Source organism: Hyperoodon ampullatus (assembly GCF_949752795.1).
Source record: "Hyperoodon ampullatus genome assembly, chromosome: 15".
NCBI lineage: Eukaryota > Metazoa > Chordata > Mammalia > Artiodactyla > Ziphiidae > Hyperoodon > Hyperoodon ampullatus.
This window is the reverse complement of record NC_136928.1, coordinates 69,733,644-69,754,661: the sequence shown is the minus strand read 5'-3', so window position 1 is coordinate 69,754,661 and position 21,018 is coordinate 69,733,644. Positions and strand designations below refer to the sequence as shown.

The 21,018-nt window shown below is 35.9% G+C and overlaps 1 protein-coding gene across 3 annotated transcripts in view; it reads left to right on the top strand.

Moving 5' to 3' along the window:
- The window catches only part of NCOA1 (nuclear receptor coactivator 1), a gene marked incomplete at its 5' end in the record, with an annotated part of 103,920 nt that overhangs the window by 20,340 nt on the left and 62,562 nt on the right, over nt 1–21,018 (top strand). For 2 of the 3 annotated variants that reach the window (XM_079720972.1, XM_079720973.1), the window contains 6 exons: nt 487–664; nt 2,622–2,801; nt 4,093–4,188; nt 9,201–9,341; nt 16,379–16,526; nt 17,839–19,159. In XM_079720972.1, coding sequence (XP_079577098.1) covers nt 487–664; nt 2,622–2,801; nt 4,093–4,188; nt 9,201–9,341; nt 16,379–16,526; nt 17,839–19,159 — 2,064 coding nt within the window. Of the gene's footprint in view, nt 1–486; nt 665–2,621; nt 2,802–4,092; nt 4,189–9,200; nt 9,342–16,378; nt 16,527–17,838; nt 19,164–21,018 lie in introns of all 3 variants that reach the window. The other variant, XM_079720974.1, reaches the window with a different exon arrangement.

Below are 21,018 nucleotides of genomic sequence, written 5' to 3'. Positions count from 1 at the left end.
AGGGTCTGTAAGGAGCCTTTCTTTGCTGCCCACCTCGACCTCAAATAAGTTTCCTTCTTTGTGCTCACAGAGTAGTCTGTGTATGGCTCTGATACTGCATTTCTCACTGGTGTTTTATTATGCTTATGTCTCTCTCCCCACTGCAAGTTCCTTGAGGGTAGACACCAGGTCTTAGCTTACAGTTTAGAGATGTTTATGACTGACTGAATGGGTCAGTCATTTACTTCACATTTGCTGCCATAAAATTTCTTTCCAAGGAAGACGTTTGACATATTCATTGATGCCTACTTGAAACATGAGTGTACAGTCTGTTTAAAAATCCTGTTCCCTCCACAGAGAACATGCAATGTTAAATCTTCTATTCAGTGCCCCGTTTTTTAAGTTGGCATATATTTCCAATCTCTTTTTCAGTAGAGAAATGTATATGTGTATTTTTCTTCTCTCTTTTAACCCCATAACCTCTTAATCGTTTTTTTGGCTTTGCAGGCTTTGGATGGATTTTTCTTTGTTGTGAACTGTGAAGGGAGAATTGTATTTGTGTCAGAAAATGTGACCAGCTACTTGGGTTACAATCAGGAGGAATTAATGAATACCAGTGTCTACAGCATACTGCATGTGGGTGATCATGCGGAATTTGTGAAGAATCTGCTACCAAAATCGTTAGGTAAAAGAAATGTGTTTTTTAAAAGAATATGAACTCTCTATAGCTTCCCTTCACATAATATATATAATATATTATTATTATATTTATAATATATAGTATTATCCTAATATATATAATAACGTACTAAAAATATTTTAAAATTTAATTTCAGCCTGAGATTAAATATGGAGGAGTGTCATCAAATAGCTGATAGAGAGCATTCCTTTTATCCTCTTCCTCTAGATTATGCCACAATTATGTGACAGTGTTAGGAGGCAGAGCAGTTAGTTGCCTTGCCACAAGAAGCTTCTGCTTGGAATTCCCTTTGTTTTCCATTTTAATTATGTACAAGGAAGAGACAAATGTATATAATGTATCCTACCACCTTGCTCAAAGAAAAGAAAAGGAAGGAGGGAGGAAGGGAGGGAGAGAGGAAAGAGGGTAAGGAGGGAGGAAGGAATACGCTTCATATTACATACTTATTAAAATTAACATTTTTGGATGTGAGTGGTTTCAACTCAGTAGTTCTAAGTATGGTTGGATGGGTTGTTCACTGCTAAAGGAGCCTAGCTGAGAGTATGGATGGGGCCTGATTTCCGGCTTGTGTTCTATTCACTAAGCCATGTGCCTAGTCTTTAGCCTGTATGTGCTCCAAAAGTTGGGGGAGAGTCTTGGCTAGAAATCCTATGTAACTCAACGAAACATGCAAATAAAATGTTATCCATAGCTCTTAATTTTCTATGTTGTTCACTCGATGAAGTGGAAGCCTATTTCTTCTTTGAAAAGAGTAGTATGTGTTTATAGTAACTGGAAGCCTGAAACAATTGTTCCTCTTAAAATCGCTAGTTTGATACTTGAGTTACCAAGGGGTCTTAATGTGTTATAGAATTTTAGAGTGTAAGTGGCTTTGGAGATAATACAGTGGATGCCTTTATTTTAAAGACAAGGCAAAGATTAAGCCATTAACCCAAAACTCAGAGCTAGTTCAAAGACGAACCAAGACTCCGTACTCCAGTATAGGTTTGTTTCCATGATTTCCTCTAACAGTTATAGAGTGATGAGATAGTAAAAAGGAAGGAGGTTCAACGGTGAGGCTATGGTAAGAAATCTGTTGGGAATGGGGAGAGAATAGCTGAAAAACCCCTCTGACTGCCACCATGGTTTGAATATAACATTGTAACTGGGAAATGGTGACCCGCCACACAGTGATTCTCACTTGAAATGTACAGTTATCTTCTCTATAACTGAATTCACTTTTCTTATACTGAATCAGGTAACATTTCTGTTTTAACAGTCATTTTTATGTAATGATTACCCACTATATTCAAGGCATTGTAGCATGCAGACTGTGCAAATAAAATAAAGAGCAAGAAAAAATGATTTAAGAAACCAAGATTGGTCTCTGTCTATTCTAAATATTTTTTTTGAGTCACAGGCTCATATGAAAAACTTGGACTCCTCCAACCAAAAGGGTGCACACACACACAAGCCATCCTTAAGCATCCATGCCTACCAGGTTAAAACCCTTGCCTAACAACAGACCTGTGATTTTCAATCATTTTTTTCATTGCCAGGGTATAACAGGAAACAAGTGGAAAAGCTCATTAATTAACTGTTGTAAAATTCTGAGCAAAAGAGCAATAAGCTATTAACTTTTTAAAGCTATTAACTTTTAATTTTGTCTTTATCTGTTTATAAAAGCTGTTAGTGAATTAAGGTTATTTGAAAGACCTTATCTTTGAGGGAGGAAATCCTATACAATTTCTTGCAAATTTTACATTTTTCTAATTGGTAAACATTTAGCCTTGCTAAGGAAGATAAGTATCCTATTCCCTCAGGATAATGTTGGATCTGAGGAAGTCTGTCTTTTAATCTGAGTAGCTAATTAAGCAGATGAGTAAAGGTATGTCTTTTGTATCTTCAGAGTTTGTACTTTTTCACCTTTTTCACAGGCATATAATCAATCTTTCTTTCACAGTAAATGGAGTTCCTTGGCCTCAAGAGGCAACACGACGAAATAGCCATACCTTTAACTGCAGGATGCTAATTCACCCTCCAGATGAGCCAGGCACCGAGAACCAGGAAGCTTGCCAGCGGTATGAAGTAATGCAGTGTTTCACTGTGTCACAGCCAAAATCAATTCAAGAGGATGGAGAAGGTAAAAACAAAGGGTGATTTTAAGCTGTTTGACTGCTTTTTCCATGGTTTTAGGAACAGAGAGGAAATTGATTATAAACTGCCTTCTTCAGATAGTATTTTTGGTTATTATATATCATAGTGGCTATTCAGTTTGCTCTGTATTTCTTAATACTTAAGAAAAAAATTGCTAACATCTAGAATTACCCATTTAAAATGCCCCCAAATCCTCAGTTTTAAGCTGACATTCCCACTAAAATGTCAAATTCAAACCAACTTGCTGCCTAGAAATAAGAGCTGTAACTAACTGCTGCCAGTTGGAAATGTACCAGATGCAGCAGGCTGTTGAACAGCTCTGATTTTTAGAAAGTTTCAAGCTTAGAGTATATGGAACACTGGAGAATAGAGTTAGTATTTTTGAGGCCATACAAGGTAATTTATAAGGAGAAAGCTTATGAACAGATGAAAACACTACTGAAGCTCTAATATGAACAGGGTATGAACATGGTATTAGTTAAATTTGTTACAGTGGATGAGTTTTCCATGCAAGCTTAAACTGAGCTAAGTTAAGAACACCACAAATTGGAAATTGGAGTAAGGACTAGGGAAGGTAGCAGCCGAGAAGTCAGTCAGATGCAAAAGAGGCCGTGTATGTAGTAGGTCTCACCACAGAATGGGCGCCACAATCAACTGGGGACTTTATACAAAATACACATGCAAGCCTGTCTTATATGACTGAAATTCTTATTTAGTTAGTTGTGTGATATTGCGTGTAACCTCTTTAAAAATTTTGGAAATGGGACTTGCAAAAAAAATTACAGATCCTAAAAACATAGAAGTCCTCTGTCAAGGGCAAAATAATGCTTCTTCAGAAACAATTAAATGTTTTTTTCATATGATAAATTATTCTCTGCACAGTGGTTATAGGAATAATCTTTGTAGCCATTAATGAATATAGGAAACGGACTAAAAAACTGTATTTTATAAACCACTATGTTGCTTAAATGTAGCCAAAACTACTTCTTCAAGTTGTTATCATCCAAGTACTTGAGATGCATCAGTCTCCTCTAGTTTATGTAAGAACATTCAATGGGAAGGGATAATTTATTCTAACTAGATCTCTATCTGGAGCTGCCAGTTTTTAGTTGCGAGCAATTTTATTTCTAATATTATACTGTTAGATCAGAGTGACTCCAATATTGTGTCAGATCATATAACATGTACTGTTTTTATAAAAACCATTAATGGCAGGTGGTAGATGTGAACCACTTTCTACCCTCTTTCCTTCAATTTCCCCTTCTTGTTTTGGGCAGATTTCCAGTCATGTTTGATTTGTATTGCACGGAGATTACCTCGGCCTCCAGCTATTACGGGTGTAGAATCCTTTATGACCAAGCAAGATACTACAGGTACTAGCTGCAAAATTCAGAATGTTCTCTCAGTATTAATGATGTGACTATGCCCTTAAAACTAATTGTGTCCCTCTGTTCTCTGCTGTTCGGCTTCTGTTCACTAGTCCTGTACGGAAAACATTTCCAATGTGGTCTTGATTCTGTGCATTTTAGATACTGTCATCATTGTTATGGCAGGGTGCTGGGAGAACATTATTTGTAATTATGCACATATCTATATTCTGATTATAAGTTATTTTTCATAATCTATGGAAAGAAATTTGGCAATGTAGATATTAATGTATTTGTTTATAAACAGATACAAAGAAGTGGTTTTAATATTGTGCATAAATATGTCTGGCTATTTCTTTTTTCCTTTATTCTTTGTCTTTAAATTTATTCAGCACATACTGATTGAACTCCTAGAAGTGTCTGTCACTATGTGTGATTGCTCAGGGTGTACCTGATTGAGCAAAAAGCAATGATATAATTACAGATTTGTACTTTTTTGATGGAAAAGGTGTGAAATGGTATAAGGGAAACTAATAGGGAGGTCCTATTTTAAAATTAGCTGGTTAACAGAAGGCCTGTCGAGCTGATATCGCGCCCGTAGGCCCCAAAGGATGAGGCTGTGCCAGCTGTGCAAAGTGTGTGTGTTGGAAGGGCGCGTTGGGCATGGGTCATGGTGCAGAATGGGTGCTCCTGACTGAGGAGACAGAGCTGCAAAAAGCCCTAAGACAGAGGAGTGTGTTAGAACTGGAAGAAAGGCAGTAGAGCCACAAAGTGAGTAATAGTGAGCGTACCTGAAAATAAGCCCTTCTTTTTAAAGGCCTACTTCAGATTTGATTTTCAGCAAAAACAAATTGTTACTGTTCTTTATAATTTATAAAGTATTTCTCATATACTGCTTAATCTTTTTTGTTAATTTTTTAAATTTCTTAAATTTAAAAAACTTTTTGGCTGCACCACACGGCATACAGGATCTCAGTTCCCTGACCAGGGATCAAACCTGTGCCCCCTGCAGTGGAAGTGCAGAGCCTTAACCCCTGGACCACCAGGGAATTCCCCTATATTGTTTAATCTTATCTTCACTTTGTCATGTTGGGTTTTTGTACTTTTACATCAATCAGAATTGTATATGTGTTACTTACCACTCTAGTCTTAAAATAGAGATAGATACTATAGATAGATTTTTTAGCAGACCAAGATTTAAAAAATCATTTCTACTAAATTTTATTCTTTGTGAAAGTTTAGTTTTAATGTACTTTTTCACTTTACCATTGTTTACAAGATCCTGTTACAATATTTATTAATTTTTTAGTCCCAGAAATCTAATATTCCTGTATTGTGTGCTTTATTCTTGTGTTCTTAAAGATAAACTCCCAACTGCTCTTACTAAAGAGTAGGTGGGAGGGCTTCCCTGGTGGCGCAGTGGTTGAGAGTCCGCCTGCCGATGCAGGGGACGCGGGTTCGTGCCCCGGTCCAGGAAGATCCCACATGCCGTGGAGCGGCTGGGCCCATGAGCCATGGCCGCTGAGCCTGCGCGTCCGGAGCCTGTGCTCTGCAACGGGAGAGGCCACAGCAGTGAGAGGCCCGCGTACGGGAAAAAAAAAAAAAAAAAAAAGAGTAGGTGGGGATAAATTAGGGCAGAAAATATTGGTTTGGCCAAAAAGTTTGTTCAGGTTTTCCGTTACATCTTACAGAAAAACCCGAACGCACTTTCTGGCCAACCCAATAGAATACAACAAAGAGAATGTCTAGGAGCTTGATATCTAAGGGTAGTAATGATCAATTACTACCCTTACAGCATCTATTACAGTAATGATCAATTACTACCCTTACAGCAACAATTACAGCATCTAAGGGTAGTAATGATCAATTCCCATACCTTTATTCATTCACTTTTTGAGTCTACCATGTACACGTTCCTTTCCACTTTCCACTGATGAACAACACTGGAAAAATTTAATAAACCCTTACTGAAAATCCAAAATATTATTGCATGAAGGAAAAATAGGGTCTATTAAAAAATATAGCTGGTCTTTTGTGTCAGTAAAACCAAACAAGGGTTCGAGAGATAACAGAATAAAAGCCTGTTGGAAAGGGGTGATGGTTAGGCCACAGAATAAATGTGGGAGACAAGGGAGGCCTAAAAATTATAAGGATAATTTAGGAACAGTATATTTCAGCTTTTCCTCATATTGCATTTCTATAAATTGAATCCTAAATTAGATTGTTTTAAAGAAGACTGTATTTTTCCATAGGAACAATGTTATAACTGGTAGTTTTGTTTCTGACCAAGCACCCAGCATTAAAATCTTAGATACACTTGATTTTAGAATAAATTTATAAAAATTAAAAAATTAAGCTCTGGATCATAAAGCAATTATAAATCTAGAGGGAACCTCAGAGATTACAGAATCTAGCCTGTCCATTTTATAAATGAGGGAATGGTGACTTTTCTAAAACCAGGCAGCTAATTGCTGAGGGCAGACATCTTTAGGCCCTAATATAGAACTCTTTCTTTATATTGCATTGCCTTCCACCGACGCACTATTTAAAGGGCATCACTGTACTGCACACACTTCTTACACAAAAGATACCAGAGAAAATATAAAGAAAATAGAAAGATGCCAGAAAAATATGAAGTATTCTTTTTTTTTAACACCTTTATTAGAGTATAATTGCTTTACAATGGTGTGTTAGTTTCTGCTTTATAACAAAGTGAATCAGTTATACATATGTCCCCATATCTGTTCCCTCTTGCATCTCCCTCCCTCCCACCCTCCCTACCCTCCCTACCCCACCCCTCTAGGTGGTCACAAAGCACGGAGCTGATCTCCTGCTGCTATGCGGCTGCTTCCCTGAAGTATTCTTAAAATGTAAAATTAGCATCATATCATAGAGTTGATTTAGATAAAAAATAGTAAACTAGCTACAATAAGTATTAGATATTTAATTCCTTAAGTTTTAGTAGTGCTTTCAACTCTACATGGAGTGGTTCATGTCCCTTAAAAAAAAGAAGTTTTCTACCAGGAAATGTTGAACAGTGGTTTATTTGTTTGGTTGGTTGGTTAAACTTTCCTCTAGCAAGGAGAAGTATTCTAAATCAACCTATTTATGATTCTCTCCTAAGATACTCATTGCATTACTGATCATTTGTTACCATTACTGATAATTTAATCACTTTCTCCCCTCCAGTCCCACAATTACAGACGTCCTTGCTCTCATGTGGGTTAATACTGACCTTGAACACATAAACACAAACACACATGCCTCACTTAGTCACTGCATATGAGGAGTATTATTGCATTTGAAGATTATATAATAGTGGATTCTCTGCTATAACGAACTCTTAGTCTCTTATGTGATGAGACAAAGATTGAATGATTAAAACTCTTAGAAAATCCGAAATTATCTGTAGTTTCAATCACAGTGTTCATCAGGTTTTCCCCGAGCTGTTCTAAAATAACAAAAATTCCCTCATTTAAGTTTTAATTTATTTTCTTTCTACATTTATGCCAAGGCTTGGGTGACAACCTGATCAGACATACTTGGTTATATTAGATTCAAGACCCTACGTTAAAGAGGTCTAATAAATACTTTATTTGTAAACAAACCAAAAGAAATATATAAAGAAAGGATTAGTTAAAATGAAGAGGCACAAACAGTGCAATAGATTTGAGTTGATTGTGTGAAAAAAGGGAAGATGAGGAAAAGACAACCAGGCATTCACAGAAGAGGAAACTTGAGTGGTGAATAAACATGAAAAATATTCAACCTCATTAATCAGGGAAATACAAAGTTAGACCATAACCATTTTTCAACTACTAATTGTAAAAAATAAAGAAGCCCAACAGTACCAAGTGATGGAATGGATGTTGGACTAACAGTAACTCTTATATAAGTTTCTGGAAAACAGTTCAATATTATAAAGTTGAACATTCACATAACCTGTGTCTCAACAGTTCTATTCCTACATATGTACTCTAGAGAAACTCTTACACACATGCACTATGGAAAATGTGAAGATATTCATAGCAGTATTGATTGTAATGACAAAAAGCTGGGAACAATCTAGATAGACAGGAGAATATAAAGACAGAGGGATGTGACAAGTGAGGAGTACACACATAATTGAATAATATTGATGATATTGGTAATGTTCAAGTTTTGAAGTTGGATGGGGCTTTGTAAGTTTTCATCTTATTAATCTATTTCTTAATTTATATATATATATACACACACACACATACATATATATATATCTTACCAATATTACTTTGTGTGAATATAAGATTGCATAAAAAATAAAATAAAACAGATCTGAATAATCACAAACTGGATTAATTGGCTCCTGATTAAGAAATAATTTGCCTGAATTCTTCCATAGTCATTTAGGAAACTTGTTCAAATGTGATAACAATGTCAAATTGCCACTAAATTTTATAAAGCGTATGTTCTGTTTGCAGAATGCCTAGCAGATCTTAATGTTCTCACTTATCTTTTTCTGATTGTCCTTTTTTTGCCTTCATTCTTTATTCTTAAATGCAATATTGTCTATAGCCCAAGAGGAGGTAGGAAAGGAAAGGCTTCCTTACTTTCTCATATTCTCTTCACTTAATTATTGGAAATTAATTTAAACCAAAATAATATATTTCATCTCTGCCTCCCATCCCCAATAAGTGATCCAAACATTAGTATATGTAGAGAGCAGGATCCAACGAGCAAGCCAGAGGAGTTTGACCTACATTAGTCTCTGCAGCTTCAGGTCTTTATGATATGACTTTACTACTTGATTGGTATTGAATTTTAGGATATAATATAACACACTCCAAGGCAAAAACAATTTTGTATTATCATGTCACTGATATATTCCATTACCATATGTTATAAAAATTAATAGTGCTTTTGTCCATTAAACATTTGAGAGGTGGCAGAATATTTTTTAGATGCAGTTGCTAGTTTTGAAACATGAATGACTTGTATCAGGAGGCTCTCATAAATGTAAACTTTCATTCTTTGTATAGGTAAAATCATCTCTATTGATACTAGTTCCCTGAGAGCTGCTGGCAGAACTGGCTGGGAAGATTTAGTGAGGAAGTGCATTTATGCTTTTTTCCAACCTCAAGGCAGAGAGCCATCTTATGCCAGACAACTATTTCAAGAAGGTAAGGTTTTTCTCTCTCAGCTGTTTTCATTAACCTTGCTCTTTATTAATATTGAATAATTTATATAGAATTTATGGCTTGATAAGTATTCTTTCCAAATTACAGTTTTTGCAATAATCAGTTTTAGGAAAGAAGAAGCGGGTAAGCAAAGTAATTCATGAGTGGATCCTGAATTTTGGGATGCACATTATAAAAAACAGGCTATCATGTGGTGGTCACTCACTCATTCATTCATTCATTCATTCAGCAGACACGTATCAAGTTCCTCACATACACAGAACACTATGTAAGGTGCCAGGGATTCAGTGATGACAAAGCAGGGTTTTGCCCTCCAGGAGCTCAAAATCTGTTAGGAGGATATATGACAGTTTTAAAGATCAGTGTGGCCTGGGCTATAAAAGAGGTATAACAAAAGAAGGAAAAAAATTAAGTCTGACTTGGAGAATCAGGGACGGCTTTAGAGAGGAAGTGATATTTTTGTCTGGCTTTTGACGATCACTCCCAGCAGAACAGGCATGTCAGAGGGCTTCTAGATAATACAAATCTATATCATGCATGTTTACTTCACGACTGTTACAGTACCTGACTCAGGTTGAAGTTTCAAGTTAAAAATATGTCATATGAAATTATTAATTAATAATTGAACAACTGCTGTGTCATAGTAAGTACTATGGGAATATGAAACAAGTATATTCCCTGCCCTTAAGGAACTTAACAGTATTTTAGGAAAGATAGGGAAAATTAACTGAGAGTGAAGGCCAGAAAGTTTGTAAAGATTCAGAGATAAGGGGTTTTGATATATTTTAAAATATTGTCATGTAATTATGGTAGCCTAATACACCTTTCCCAGTGTAATTTATTCTGTAATCTCTAAGTAAATAGTTTGTCTGGAAAGAGACTCTTTGTATGGCTATTCCTGAAAAACAATTTAAAAAATATTTTTCGGGCTTCCCTGGTGGCGCAGTGGTTGAGAGTCCGCCTGCCGATGCAGGGGACACGGGTTCGTGCCCCGGTCCGGGAAGATCCCACATGCTGCGGAGCGGCTGGGCCCGTGAGCCATGGCCTCTGAGCCTGCGCATCCAGAGCCTGGGCTCCGCAATGGGAGAGGCCACAAAAGTGAGAAGCCCACGTATCGCAAAAAAAAATATATATATATATATTTTTTTTTTTTTCATTATTCCATCACCTTTCTTAATTTTAACATTTTCCCATTAGGTTTCTTAAGTTTGCAGATGATTTTCCATTCATTCCATTTTAGGTCAGCTGCTTCCTAATGGTATGTGAAGGAAGCAGCTTGATTTTTTTTTTTTCAGGAAGCCATCTGTATGAATCTCACTAGTCTGTTTACTTCTGGGACAGCTTCCTACAGACTAATGGTTCTTCAGTTGGCCTCTTACTAGACTGTTACCATCCCCAAAGATGGTATTTCAGTGGATATGACCAAGAAGTTCCCCAGGCAATCCTGAAGTGCAGCCAGGTTTGGAAACCATTACAGAAAGCAGTTAATGCCATCCACTGGTTGCAAACTTTGTGACTCCCTCTACCAGCAATAGCACTTGACTTTTGCATAATTGGGAGACTCAGAGCACTGTCTTCACTCATTGCCTAAAATGCTGCAGTATATGATACTCTTCTCTTTGATTTTTGCCTTAACTTTATAAGTTGAACCTTCCAAGGCTTTCCTTAAAAGACTTTCAGTTTTATTTGCCTATAATTTATATACATTTTGGCCAAGGCAAAGCAGGTCTAGATTATTGTCTCATTGTCCAAATGTCTAGGCTGCCCATAGATGTGATTGAGCCGTGGTTTAAAGTATATGTTTCTAAACCATTGGAATTCTCTATAAAATAGATTGATTAAAGTATAATAAGTAACTAACCTATCATTAACATATGAAGTGAAACAATTTAGAGAGAAATGTAAAGAAATATAATTCAACACCTCTTCTCCATTACTCATGTCTTAATGTCCTTTTCTTGTACTTTTTTTAGAAAAAAAAAATTCCTCAATAGAAATAACTTTTTTCTCAGAATTAAATTGCCCAGAATTCACATGACTGATTCTAGTGTTTTGGAGATTCTGGACAACTTGGCAAACAGCGTTCATGAATCGAGCACATCTTTTTCTTATATGTTATATTCAGCAGTCAAGTTATATTCAACATCAAGTTTGAGAACCACTGGTCTATCAAGAATGGAGAGAGATGTAAATAGCATTTGCAGTTTCCTTGCTGCCTCTGCACTGAGGGACAGTGTGAAAGAATGAAACAAATTATGCCACTATATCCTCGATTTTGTGTAAAACTTTTAAAATGTAAAACCTCTATAGTAATTGATATTTAGGCAAGAAAATTTGTAATCCATCTGTCTTTTTTCCTGCCTTGAACTTACCTTTTGAAGGCAGCAGCTGGTATAAAATCCGAATATGCATTAAAAATTTAAGTTCTTACTTTTTAAGAAATATTACCTAAATATGTGGCTTGCTCAGTGGTTAATTGCAAGTTTTCATTCTTGGACTTTGAAAACGAGATTAAACGTTAGTATTTGTGTGAAAAAAAAAAAGATTTAAGTTCTTAGCTTAGTTTTTCAGCTGCTTTTGACAGACAGCTCACGGACTGCTTTTAAAGGGTATTGACCATTTTATTTTCCAGAATCAAATTTGAAAACACATTTCAGCCAAAGAATATTGTGGAAGCATTCAGGATGAACTAGATTAAAGCAGTTGTTATCCATTGAGACTGGGGGGGAAATGGGTACCAGGACCACCTGAGGAACTTTTTAAACTGGGAGGAAGATCATAAAGGTATATAGTTTAGAAAAGCTTCCTAAGTTCTGTTCAAATTCAGAATCATTCTTTTAGAGAAAAGTCTAGGTTAAATGCTTCCCTAACATCCCTGATAAGATTCATTTTGGGCAGTTGTTAAACCAGATTTCTGGACTCCACCCACACTACTGAACCAGAGCCTATAGTCTAAGATGTTTTATTACAGAAAAGTTTGGAAAACATAAACATAGGCTCCACAAGATATTAATAGCTATAACTAGGAAATGATGTTTCATGCTGAATTAAATATGGGAAATATTTCAGTCTCCACTTTCGGGGATTCATAAGACATATTTAAGGTATTTAAGTTTCTGGGAGGTTCTACAATAAAGGTTCATGTTTGACTTTGTTACCCAGACTTATTTTTCCTCAGAATACTTTTTCCTGTAGCACATCTATTAGCACTTGAGGAGAGTAGTAGTCATGGGAAATGTTGGGCTAGATAGCCTAGAAAAGTTTTATGAAAGTTCTATTTACCTATTATCAATAATGTAATGTAATGTAATGGATCGTTTCTTCTCTTTGAAAGATGTCCGTGATACATTGTTACATTAAAAAGTAGGCTAAGAAAGCATGGCATATATAGTAAGATCTCATTCTTGTATATCTATTTATCCAATATTAGAAGGCTAACAAAATGTTAACAGTGGTTATCTCTGAGTGATGGGATTATCCAAGTTTATCTTTACTTACTCTTTGTTCATTTCTCTGTTAACTTTATAATCACAAAATAAAGTTATTTTCATTAAAAAAAATCATGAGACAGTTGGAAGGAGTTTGTAGTATCAATAAGTTTGGAAGTGTTGCTATAAAACATAAGTTCCCATATGAATGATTAACCAGAATGTCCATGTTCTGTATAACAGAGTTAACTGAAAATCTTTTTTTTTTGTCTAACTTTATTAAAAATATTCAAAATATGAGTTTATTTTCCTTTTTTAGAAATTTTGGTATACTGAATAGAGTTTACACATTGGTGACGGAAAATCTTAGAGCATCTAGGGGTAATTTTTTTTCTTTATCTTAGTAACAAGTTTTAAATTGCATTTTTCTGCATATATCTAGGGAAATATCAAAAAGAAAGAGAAATCTATTACAGCATTGATCTGTAGTACCCTGCCATACGTTTTAAACCTGCCCAGTTGGTTAACATCAGTAAGGCATGCTTGTTGAGGTTATCTCAGCACCAAATTAGGTGGAGTCAAAAACCCAAATAGCTCTACTTCTATAGCTGCTATGACCAGAGAAAACAGTTTCCTTTGCTCTGTTTCCTGGCTCTGTTGAGGCCTACTCTGGGGGGACAAAAGCAAAAACGATTGCCATTTTAAAGGTTCTTTGAAGAGTTTCTGGGGTGGCAATAATACCACATCAATAACATCCCTCCTCACTAAGTGTTCTAAAAATTTTAGAAATGGACACAGGAGTCAGAGATCAAAACCTGGCCACACTAAATCAGGAAGCAAAACCTGGTAAAACTAAATCAGAAAACAAGGTCAGGACCTGTGATCAAATGAAATTCCAAATAGTTTTGTTCAGGCACAGATCTTTCTTATGGGGAAAATTTGGTGTGTAGAACAGACGTGTAACCAACCAGTTCTGTAAAGAATTATGGCTCCCATACTCATATCTTAATTAAGAATATTAGATTGTTAGGTAGGGTTGAAGCTATTAGTATAAATGGTATCTTGGGATTGGCTGAATGTGAGTGAGTATGACTCAGGACATAGGTACTTTGGAAGCTGTTTATTTGTAGTTTGTCTTTTCTTTGGTATTTATTCAGGAAATATTCAGTACCTGCTATGTATCAGGTTCCATGCTAGATATTATCTCACAATAAACTGGCTCCATTTTAGTGACAATGGGCAAAGGTTAATTTGCATTATTAAGTCCTAAACTTGTAAATGACAAAGTCAGAGTTCAAACCTAAATCTGATTCCTAGGCTTTTATTCTTTTCATTGACCTGTGCTGCCTTCCTTGTGCTGAGTCTTATTCCACACCTTATTATCGAAAATAAATAACCTAACTTCAAAACTTAAAGTGTAATAATTTCCTGTATTAAGTTAGAAGGGATTCCCCAATTTTGGAATTTTCACTAGTTTAGATGTAGTCCTCCAAGTTAAGGCAGCATAATTACCAAAGGACTGTTGATGGTTCTGTAATCCACAGTATCTTAATATTCCTATGTTAGCCTGAGTTTCTAGTTCTTCACTTTAAAAGCATCGTACAATTTCAATGGAGAGTGGAAAATAAGAGTGGAACACAGGACTAGCCCTTAGGCTTATTCTACCTGAAGAAGAAAAATAAGTGTATAAAAGGTTTTCTATCTCCTATTCAAAGAGATATAGAAGAAATGTTTATGAAACAATGAAAAATAAGATTGGAAATGCAAAATGAAATCAGATTGTATGGAGCTGTACTGTCCAATATGGTAGCCACTAGCCACATGCAGCTATTGAGTACTTGAAATGTGGCTAGTGAGACTAAGGCACTGAATTTTAAATTTCTTTTAATTTTAAATTTAATTTGCCACATCAGTTTGCCACATTATGAAAGTGGCTGATGACTACCAAATTGGACAGCCAGCCCAGTGGTGAAGAGCCAAAGAATGTTTTCCAGCAGAATGATCCTAAAGCGCAATAAAGTGTGATGAAAAAATAGACAAAATGGCATAAGCAAAATAACATGAAATATATTCTGTATCTTATCTGGCCATATATATATCTGTAGCTTTCTCATTATCCCAGGTTAATAATTTATCTTAAAGTGCCACTTTTTTGTTGTAGTTGTGTTTTCTAAAATACATTATCAGAAGATATTAACAGTTGGGAATTGTTAATATTTTTTAAGGTTTTGTCAGAGCAAACATTTAACTTACATCCTTACACAGAAATTATCAGTTTTCATTAAAGACTTTTTCATCATTTATTATTTCACTAGATACTAAATTTTTCCATGTGTTATATTTGGTAAATGTGCCAGTGATTTGGCTGAAATTGCCAAGTGGGTAAGGAATCCTTGAAATTAACTTTATATCCTGATTTTGGTACTTTGGGAGATTTATGTATGGCATAGATTTACAGCAGATTATGCCCTCTTCAGTTTATGTGGTATACCCATGGCAATAAAGTAGAGCCTGCCTTCTCTTTACTTAAAGTAATATGTAGCTTCAAAAATTATTTATCAGTTGGTCATTTTGTCTTTCTCATATGTCTTTAAAGTGTGACTGAAGCCCTTTCTGAAATGTCTTTGAAAAATAGGACTAACATTTATTACAGGCTAAATTATAATAGTCATTTGTGGTAGTAACCCTTGTATTTCAGTGGATATGATTTTTAACCTTGGTATAGCTGAGTCTACCTACTAAATCTTTCTTTAAAAAGAATTCTATTGTATTACTGAAACATCAGTGACATTTTCTTACTTAGTAGTCTGGTAGAGCCTTTACATATTTCATAAATATTTACCAGTAGAGTTAGAATTTTACCTGTTGTTAATAAAGCTTTAAGACAAAAATAAATTGCGTTGTTTATACAGTGATTTGACTACTTTAACCTAGTTTTTATTTTATATTAGTAATCAGTGGCTTTATCTTAATTTGCTTACTAAACTAAACTCAACATCAAAAATAATATATATGACTATAATAATTTGACAAGTGGGGACCTTATCAATTCACATTCCTGAGTGAAAAATTAAATTTGAATTTCAGTTAAAGAGCTCTGCAAACTAGTCAAAACTCAGAGGGTGAATTTTATAGTATATTAATGATATCTCAATAAAGCTCTTTTTAAAAATCAGCCAGCCAAAGGTTGGGGGAGAGCTTGTTAGAGATAATACTGAGAATGAGAGGGGAGAAAATTACTTCTTGGTATTTTTAATGAACACTTAATAAATTTAAGGAGCTTCCCCATTATAGGGAAAGATTAAGGTTGATTTTTTGTGGTTTGTGGTTTCTTCATAATCATAACTTCTGTGAGGAGGTACCCATTCAAGTAGGACTAAATTAAAACTTGTCATCAGATTGTATATTTCACCCAGAATCATTTTTCCCCCTCAGATATCTGCTTTATCTGACTGTATTTTGAGTCTGAGCAGGCAGCAGTTAGAAGGGCATTTAAATGAAGTTCTAGGTAGAAATAAGGCTTGGTAACTCTCCTTTGCCCAAAGTATAAGTGTCAGAATTTTAACTAGGTTTCTCTTTTGTTTGAAACAGTGATGACTCGTGGCACTGCCTCCAGCCCATCCTATAGATTCATATTGAATGATGGGACAATGCTTAGCGCCCACACCAAGTGTAAACTTTGCTACCCTCAAAGTCCAGACATGCAACCTTTCATCATGGGAATTCATATCATCGACAGGTACTACTTATTTGGAGAGCTTCATATGAAATAAGTCAGTTCACATATCTCTTCTTAGAGAAAAAAGTTTTATATTCTTGATGACGAGAAAACAAATTTTAAATTAGGCATTAAACTAGCATGATGAGTATATAGTTAATATATCCATACTGAGTTTTATAGTTCTGTCGCCTAACAATAGCTTTGTTGTTTAAAAAGGGAGACAGGAAAGGTGTGGCTGAATATATGCTTAAGGGGTAAAAACCAAAAACGAGGCTAAGAATTTCCAACTTTCCACATGTGAACTTATGGTCTTATAAAAGATTTGAGTTTATTAGTATTGTTATTTTTTAATTTTAAAAGTGCTTTATTTTCATTAGGGCAAAACTCAGTGGCTCCTGAGTTCAAGTTGACAGTTTATCAAACTACAAATTATTAAACTATCCACTTGAGATTTTTTGAATGTCATTGCCTCTAATTTGTTCTCCTCTCAAAATATGTTTTGCACTATTATATATGGTAAATTCATGAAACCATTCTTTTATCCTATGAATTATTCAAAATCCCACATTTACAACTATTTAAAATTTAGCATTAAACAAAAGCAAAGACATTTTCCCTCACTTCATCTTTCTCTCATCTGATATATTTGCTTATGGGAACATGGTAATACCAGTCACAAATCTGTTGTCGTAATTATGGATTTGAGTAAAGAACTTGATGAAAATCTGAATTCAGTATTCTGCATTTTCTAATTTTAGTTTAATTTATGCTTGTGAGTGGAATTAGCACAGTTCTTTTTTTCATATTGTGATTTCTCTTTCAGAACATCTGCTATGTCTGCATGTCACCCTTTTTAATTTTTACATCAGTGACACAGTATTTTCCTTACCCAGTCTTCCTCTTTGGAGTTGAAATACTTAAAAGCTGTAACAAGGGAGTCATAAATAAATACTTCGTAACCAGAGAGATGTGGAAAGTTTCTCTTTTAACTAAAAGTCTTATGTAGTGTTAATTATTTATATGAAATTTTGAAAAGTTTAAGAGTACATATATTGAATTTTTTTCCAAGGCCAAGAAAGGTTTCTCTCCCATTTAACTGAAACCATTATCATATTTACAGGGTCTTAAGCACTATTGCCTATTAAGTGATGCTAATATTTCACAGTAGTACTAACAGTCCACTGCTTTTCTTAGTTTAAAGTGATACAGAAGCTTTTTACTTGATAGTTTGCTACATTAGTGAGATTAATGGTCTTGTTTTATAATATGCATCATAAAAATATTATAATGGAAAACAGTGAAGATCTTTGAATGTCTTTTCCTCCTCTAGGGAACACAGTGGTCTTTCTCCTCAAGAGGACACTAATCCTGGAATGTCAATTCCCCGGGTAAACCCTTCCGTCAATCCTAGTATCTCTCCAGCTCACGGCGCGGCCCGTTCAGCTCCATTGCCACCATCCAACAACAACGTGGTATCCACCAGAGTAAACCGCCAACAGAGCTCAGACCTTCATAGCAGCAGTCATAGTAATTCTAGCAACAGCCAAGGGAGTTTTGGATGCTCACCTGGAAATCAGATTGTAGCCAGTGTTGCCTTAAACCAGGGACAGGCCAGTTCCCAGAGCACTAATCCGTCTTTAAACCTCAATAATTCTCCTATGGAAGGTACAGGAATATCCCTTGCACAGTTCATGTCTCCAAGGAGACAAGTTAGTTCTGGATTGGCAACAAGGCCCAGGATGCCAAACAATTCATTTCCTCCTAATATTCCGACATTAAGCTCCCCCGTTAGCATGACAAGTACTGCCTGTAATAATAGTAACCGATCTTATTCAAACATCCCAGTAACACCTTTACAGAGTATGAATGAAGGACCCAATAACTCTGTTGGCTTCTCTGCCAGTTCTCCAGTCCTAAGGCAGATGAGCTCACAGAATTCACCTAACAGATTAAATATACAGCCAGCAAAAGCTGAATCCAAAGATAATAAAGAGATCACATCCATTTTAAATGAAATGATTCAGTCTGACAACAGCTCTAATGATGGCAAACCTCTGGATTCTGGGCTTCTGCATAACAGTGACAGACTCTCAGATGGAGACAATAAATACTCTCAAACCAGTCACAAACTAGTGCAGCTTTTGACAACAACTGCAGAGCAGCAGTTACGGCATGCTGATATAGACACAAGTTGCAAAGAGGTACTGTCCTGCACAGGTACTCCCAGCTCTGCCTCTGCTAGCTCTTCAAGTGGTTCTTGCCCTTCCTCTCATAGCTCACTGACAGAGCGGCACAAAATCCTACACCGGCTCTTACAAGAGGGTAGCCCCTCGGATATCACAACTTTGTCTGTGGAGCCTGATAAAAAGGACAGTGCATCTACTTCTGTGGCAGTGACTGGACAGGTACAAGGGAACTCCAATATAAAGCTGGAACTGGATGCTTCAAAGAAAAAAGAATCAAAAGACCATCAGCTCCTACGCTACCTTTTAGATAAAGATGAGAAAGATTTAAGATCCACTCCAAACCTGAGCCTGGATGATGTAAAGGTGAAGGTGGAAAAGAAAGAACAGATGGATCCTTGTAACACAAATCCAGCCCCAATGACCAAACCTGCTCCTGAGGAAATTAAACTGGAGTCACAGAGCCAGGTAGGTAATTCCTTGCTTCACAGAATGAACATTCCTAGTTATTTTTTTCTTTTCATTTATTTTATTCCATCCATAGACCATATTTGGATTCAGGCTATGTTTTTGCCTATCCCTTGGGCATATGTTAAAAGGTTAGTTTCGATGGTTGAGAAATTACGGGATGCCCTGAAAAGTTCTCTTTGGAATCTTAGAGGGTGACAGTATTAATGTGGCATTCTAAGAAAGTAGATGTTTCTTTCTTTCTATAAAATCAGAGTTCACATCTTTGGAGGTTTAAAAAAATACCTTCCCTGCCCCCTCCTCCCATCTTCCCACCTATTAAATCTAACTCTTTCAGAATAGAACCTAGAAACCTGTATTTTAAAGACACTCCCCAGAGAACTCTGATATGTAACTACGTTTGGGAACCTCTGATGTAAATGAAATGAGAGAGAAATGTGAGGAGGTGGACAAAGCTGCCTAGTCTGGCTTGCTTTGCTATTTAATTTCCTTTGAAGCATTTTTAAAAGTCTTTTTCCTTCTCGTCTGATTCTAACTGCCCTCAATCCACAACCCCCATCAGAATAGGGACTTTGAGTATTCTGGGTAGTAGGGTATATAACATGCCCTGAAACAGAAGTAAATACAAATAAACCTTTGCATAAATTGTTATGGATCAGGAACCTCTGTGTTTAGGCTGGGGTAGGGCGTGGAGTGAAAAGTAATAGGCAGCTTCATTTATTGAATAATTGCTGTGGACTCTGAAGGAATTTAAGAAAAACAGAAAATGTGATTCCTCCCTGCTAGGAGCTTACACATTATTTAGACAGAATATAGACATACATGAAATAGCTGAAAATGTATTCACAAAGCAGTTTATTACTAAGACTCTTCATTGTGAATCAAGATTCACACTTAGTACGTATGGGTCCTGCAGTTTCTTGAGTCAGCTCTGTTTTCTGCCCTCATCTCACAGAAGTCTCTCTCTTCCCTCAGGCATACTGCATTCTAGGCACATGGAAGCCCTTGCCATTCCTGGGATAAGCCATGTCTCTTCTAAGCATCTTCTGCCTTGCTCTCCTTTCTATGTCTGCTGAACTTCTACTCCTCCTTCACAAACAATTCAGACATCATTTCTGTGAAGCCTTCCCCAGTAGCCTTAGTTAAACATTCCCTTCCTCTCCACTCTCATAGTGCTCTGTATTGTCTCTATTTACTATAACACTGTTTGGGTTATTTCTTTACATGTGTGCTCTTTGAGAAGGCTGTCTCTTGGTACAACTAAACTAGTGCTGTGTTTCTAAGCTGAAAAACAGCTTTAAATAATAACTATGTTAAAACTCTCAGGCTTTAAAATTAACTTTAAAAGTAGCAGCTTTATAAGAAAACACCATTGTGTACAATCTTGGCACATCTGTTTTAGTGCACATGTACATGTATTTCTGCTGAGTTTATACCTGGGAGTGGAATTGCAAGATCGTAAAATATGTATGTGTTCATCTTTAGTAGATAATGCCAGTTTTCCTAGTGTGTGAGAATTCCTTCTAGTTGTTCCATGTCCTTGTTAATACTTGCTGTTGTCAATCTTTTAAATTTTAGCTATTCTGGGGTCTGTGTAGTGATATTTCGTAGTTTTCATTTGCCTTTCCCTGGTAAACATTTATTGGTCATTTGGATTTCTTCTTTTGTAAATAGTCTGTTCCAGTGTTTTGCCCATTTTCCCAATATGTTATATTTTTCCTATTGACCTGTAAGAGTTCTTTATGCATTTTGGGTGAGTCCTTTATTGTTTATATATTTGCGGATATCTTCTCTATGTTGTGCCTTGCCTTTTCTTTCTCTTAATGGTGCTTTTTGTTGGGAGTGAAGTTCTTCATTTT